The sequence below is a fragment of the Nestor notabilis genome, unplaced genomic scaffold (genome assembly GCF_000696875.1).
Source record: "Nestor notabilis isolate BGI_N333 unplaced genomic scaffold, ASM69687v1 scaffold21313, whole genome shotgun sequence".
NCBI classification, from domain to species: Eukaryota; Metazoa; Chordata; class Aves; order Psittaciformes; family Psittacidae; genus Nestor; species Nestor notabilis.
Window position 1 is genome coordinate 395 of NW_009922671.1, and position 4248 is coordinate 4642.

A 4248-nucleotide genomic window follows, 5' to 3' on the forward strand; every position below is an offset into this window, starting at 1 on the left:
GTCCCTGCCCGGGGCAGGGGTTGGAGCTGGAGGAGCTTTAAGGTCCCTTCCCACCCAAACCAGGCAGGGGTTCTGTAATGTTGCTCTTTGCAGGTAGAACCCAGAATCCTGCACTGAACTCATCGGGTAAATGGGTGAATCAAGCAAGATCCACTTGTGGTCTCCAGCCCAGTGAACCTGTGTCTGTCATCCTCTGTTAAGAGGAGAGGATCCCAAAGCGGAAGGAAGCCAGAAGCTGTTCAGAAGGTATTTTGCTACTGAGCAGTTTCTGGAGTGGTTTTATGCTCCAGCCTCAGGAGCAGCAGAGCTGGGACCTGAGCAAGCAGCCGTCGTGACAGCAGAGGAAGGGACAGGGTCTCACTGCAGCCGAGCTGCTATTTGCATCCCGAGCTCCAGCGGGATGATTCAGGGCTGTGGGTGCAGGTGGGAGGCAGCGGCTGTGCCAGGCTCACCCAGCCCTGCTCTGGCAGCGCCGACGCTCCCGCTCCAGCTCCCCATGGATGTGACTCACCCAACAGAGCGTGCACACACGTCAAAGCCGGCTCCAGGAGCCAGAGGGAGGCACCGGAGAACCGGGGCTGGAGGCTCCCTGGGAGCTACGTGCTGCCAGGAAGAGCTGCCATAGCCCAGGGAGCTCCAGCATCGCCCATCCCGAGGGAAGCGGCGAGGATGCCCCTCTGCCCGCAGCTGCCACTCTAACACAGGACTTCCTTCCCTCTGGAGCACTGGCACCAGGGGTCGTGCCTCTCTGAAAGCCTCCAGGGACCACCGCTGGAGCGGGAACACCCCAGCTCCTGCCACAGGACAGAGAGGCCGATCCCACCGGAAAGGGGAAAGATCCCACTGCTCTTCCTGGGCGAGAGACAGCCCCCACCAAGCACCTTCCTCCTGTTTCTTACCGACTGCTCTGACACTTCAACTCCCTCAACTGCCTCGGTTCCTTTAAGCTTCCTGCTTCCCAACTCCACGCCAGCCATTTATCACCTTTCCCTGTCGAGTTTTCTCACAGTTAAGCAGCACTGAAAAGAAAGACACAACCTTATTGTTTGCTTGTTTTCCAATACAGTGAATTTATTATATGTTGCAAAATCAGCATTCAGCTTCTCAGTGTACAAAAAAGACACTAGCTCTTAAGAAAAGATTAGGAAAGCTGAAGACTATGCTGCCTTTAAACTGTAACATTTTGGCAAAGTGAAAAGCTCTTTTGTAAACTCCAACTCCATGGCTCAATATAGTTTTATCCACAGTACAATATTACAAAGGAAAACACAGTATCAATAAGTTAAGATCATACTTAATCACCTACAACTGGTTTCTATTTAACCCAAAAAGCACAATATTTGCCTAGCTTCATCATCTCTAAAAAGAAAAGGAAGAAAGGAAAAGGCAGATTTGACTACAACTCTTTAACACAGTCCAAAGAAAAGGGAAGCAGGAAGGTGGTGGATGCTTAGTTGGGTCTCACAGTTTGGATATTCATTAAATATTTTCAGGGTTTCTTTTTTATATTCAAATTTTAGAAGTTCCAGAATATACATGTCAATGTACACAATACATCTCTGTATACAACTCTGTTTGCAAAAATATCTTATAGCAGATGTATAAAGATCGAGATCCATCTCTATCCCTCCCCCCCACCCCCAAGCAACAAGAAAACCCCATTCAAAATATTAAGGATCAGAAGGAGAAGTGTTTCCATGGAAAGATTTACTTGTCCTGGGGCTGCTGCCCCTTCTGCCACCCGAGCTCCTCACGCACCACTTGGAGATCAAAGTCTCACCAAGCCCCGTGGCTCAGGCTGGGAGAAGCAGGAATTGGGCCTGGGAAAGCCACCTCAGTGCACAGGGAGCTCTGCTGGAGCCGGAGCATCGCCACCAGCCACCACCTCCTGCTCAAGAAACTTGTGCATCGAGCACATGGCAAGACCCCACCGAGCAGGAGGACAAAGTCTTCTGGCCAAAAGCTCCTTGCCTTTAATGTGCATTTTCCAGTTTTCCCTGATGAGCAGCAGCACTGGAGACAGGCAGCGCTACACAAACGGGAAGAGCTGCAGGAGAAGCATCTCCCTCACCTCCACTTGTCCTTAGCTGAAGAAGAGATGGGACCAAAGCATTCCCCGAGCCCAGAGGTGCTCGTTGGGACTTCCGAAGCGAGGCTCTTGGGGTGCTCACCCTACACACCACAGCGTTCCTTGGGCTTCACACCTCTTCCCTCCTCTCCTTCACTGCCCCGCTTCTGAGCGGGTTTGGTTTTGCAGCCCAGCAGAACAAGGTGGTTGTGCAAGTCCATGAACCACGGCCCGAGGGGCTCAGGCGTAGGCTTTGCTTGGAGACCGGGATGGCAAAGTCCTGGTGAGTGCTGAGGGGATGCTGCAGGGAGAGAAACTCGGAGCACTGCCTGTGACAAAGCAAAGCGGTGGCTCTGGCCGGACGATGCAGCAAACCCCATCCAGCCAGAATGGAATTGTTATGAATTATTTCTTCTTGTTTTCAACACAACAGATGGACCCACTTTTTAGGGGAAGCAGGAAAAGGATCAAATGCTCCTTGTGTTAAGAACTGTTTCCCTCCTTAACTCTGCCATTCCGCTCCTTCCAAGGGTGAAAGAGTCTTCAGTGCAACCTCCAAGGGAAGGAGATGCCACGGGAAAGGAATCCTTTACTCTGAGATAAACGGAAGCGGGAAGAAGTCAGATCACACAGGCTGGCAGGATTAAAAGGGGAGAGGGGAGAGAAAGAAATAGCAGAGTTAAAGGCCACCTTTGTGCTTTTTGGAGTGTTTCTCACACCCTGGCCATACTCTTCAAAATGTTCCCTTCAAGTCCAAAAACAAAAACACAAAATCAAGAAGAAAGACTGCACCAGAAGCTGGCTGATAGAGCACGAGAGTGGAAGTGACCCGCATGGGAAAGTGCTACCTTACTTCTCTCATGCTCTGGTGTCTGTTCTGAGAGCGATTTTCTGCTGCTGCTTCTTTGGAAAGACACATAAACCAGAAGGAGAAAGCATCGTGACCCCCCCACCTCCCACCTCCTCTGCTCTGATGTACAGGTGGTAACTCCTCTGGGAAACTATCCGATAAGCTTCAGTAATACTGTGGTTGGAAGAGAGGAAAAGGGTCTGAAACACTCGTCCTGAAAGGAAAAGGGAGGCACAGATTTAGAAAAAGATGCTCTTTTTGTCCTTTTTCTTTTATACAAAAATAGACCAAAGTCTCATCAGCAATTAATAAAATTGGCTGCCTTGGTATAAAGTTATAAAAGGCAAAGACAGGTCTCGATCTTCCCAGCCCTGGGATGTGAAGGTTACTGCAGGCACCGGCCTGCAAATGCTGGGGAGGCCACAGCAAGACACTTCCACCCGCTGCTTCCAGACACACAAGCAGAGAACAGGAAAAAGGGGCTGTGATTTAGAGAGCGGGGATCCACCTCTGCCCCGCACGAGGCCTCGGGGCAGATCCAGGGGCTGATCCCCTCCTCCTGACACAACCACCTCAAGAGAGCAACACACCGGAGATGACAAAAGCAGGACCAAACAACGAGAGCTCTGGGTACTTGGTGTATTTAACGCGGTGCCATGTGGAGCAGACAGCTTGCATATGAACAGTCGCAGGTGCCAGAGCAGGAGGTCACCCAGCAGCATTCCAGTTCCTCACCATTTGAAGGACAATTTACGGTAACCCAGTGGACCTGGGCCAGGGTAATTACACTTCATGCCAAACATTAATCCATGAAAACTACTGATTCTTAACCTTTGGGAGCTTCGGTCACTTTAGGTCAGTTTTCCCTTAAGTGTCAAATGCTGGCTTCAAAATAAGCAGAGGGGTTTTTTTTGTGTATTTTTTGTTTTGTCATTTGTTACATTCCAACATTCAGAGAGGCTAAAACCCAACAGGCCCGTGTCAGGCACTGGGTTTGCAACCCAGCTCCGACGTGGCTCGGGCAGCTTCAGCATCATCGCAAGTCATCCCCAACTTCAACCAGGAGGAATTAACGCTCATCTCTGAAAGGAATCTAGTTGTACAAAAGGGAACGGAACGTCCGGGTGACTTTCATTTTGCCCTCCCCAGTCCAGATCAGTGCCAGCTAGAACTGCTGCTGGTCATACTCTGCTATCAGTTTCTTAATATGAGCCAGTTTGTTGTGGAGGTATTCGCAGCGGTTCTTCTCTTGGCTGTAATTGGGGTTAGTCTGTAAAGAGAAATGAGAACGCAGTGATGGGAGGCAGTTCTTCCCAACTCAGTGACACCT

The 4248-nt window shown here is 50.4% G+C and overlaps 1 protein-coding gene across 1 annotated transcript in view; it reads right to left on the reverse strand.

The window, feature by feature from the left end:
• Positions 1 to 4083: 4083 nt before the first annotated feature.
• The window catches only part of ELL (elongation factor RNA polymerase II), a gene marked incomplete at its 5' end in the record, with an annotated part of 25740 nt that continues 25575 nt past the window's right edge, over positions 4084 to 4248 (reverse strand). Inside the window, one exon of the mRNA XM_010011746.1 lies at positions 4084 to 4188. Coding sequence (XP_010010048.1) covers positions 4084 to 4188 — 105 coding nt within the window. The remainder of the gene's footprint in view (positions 4189 to 4248) is intronic.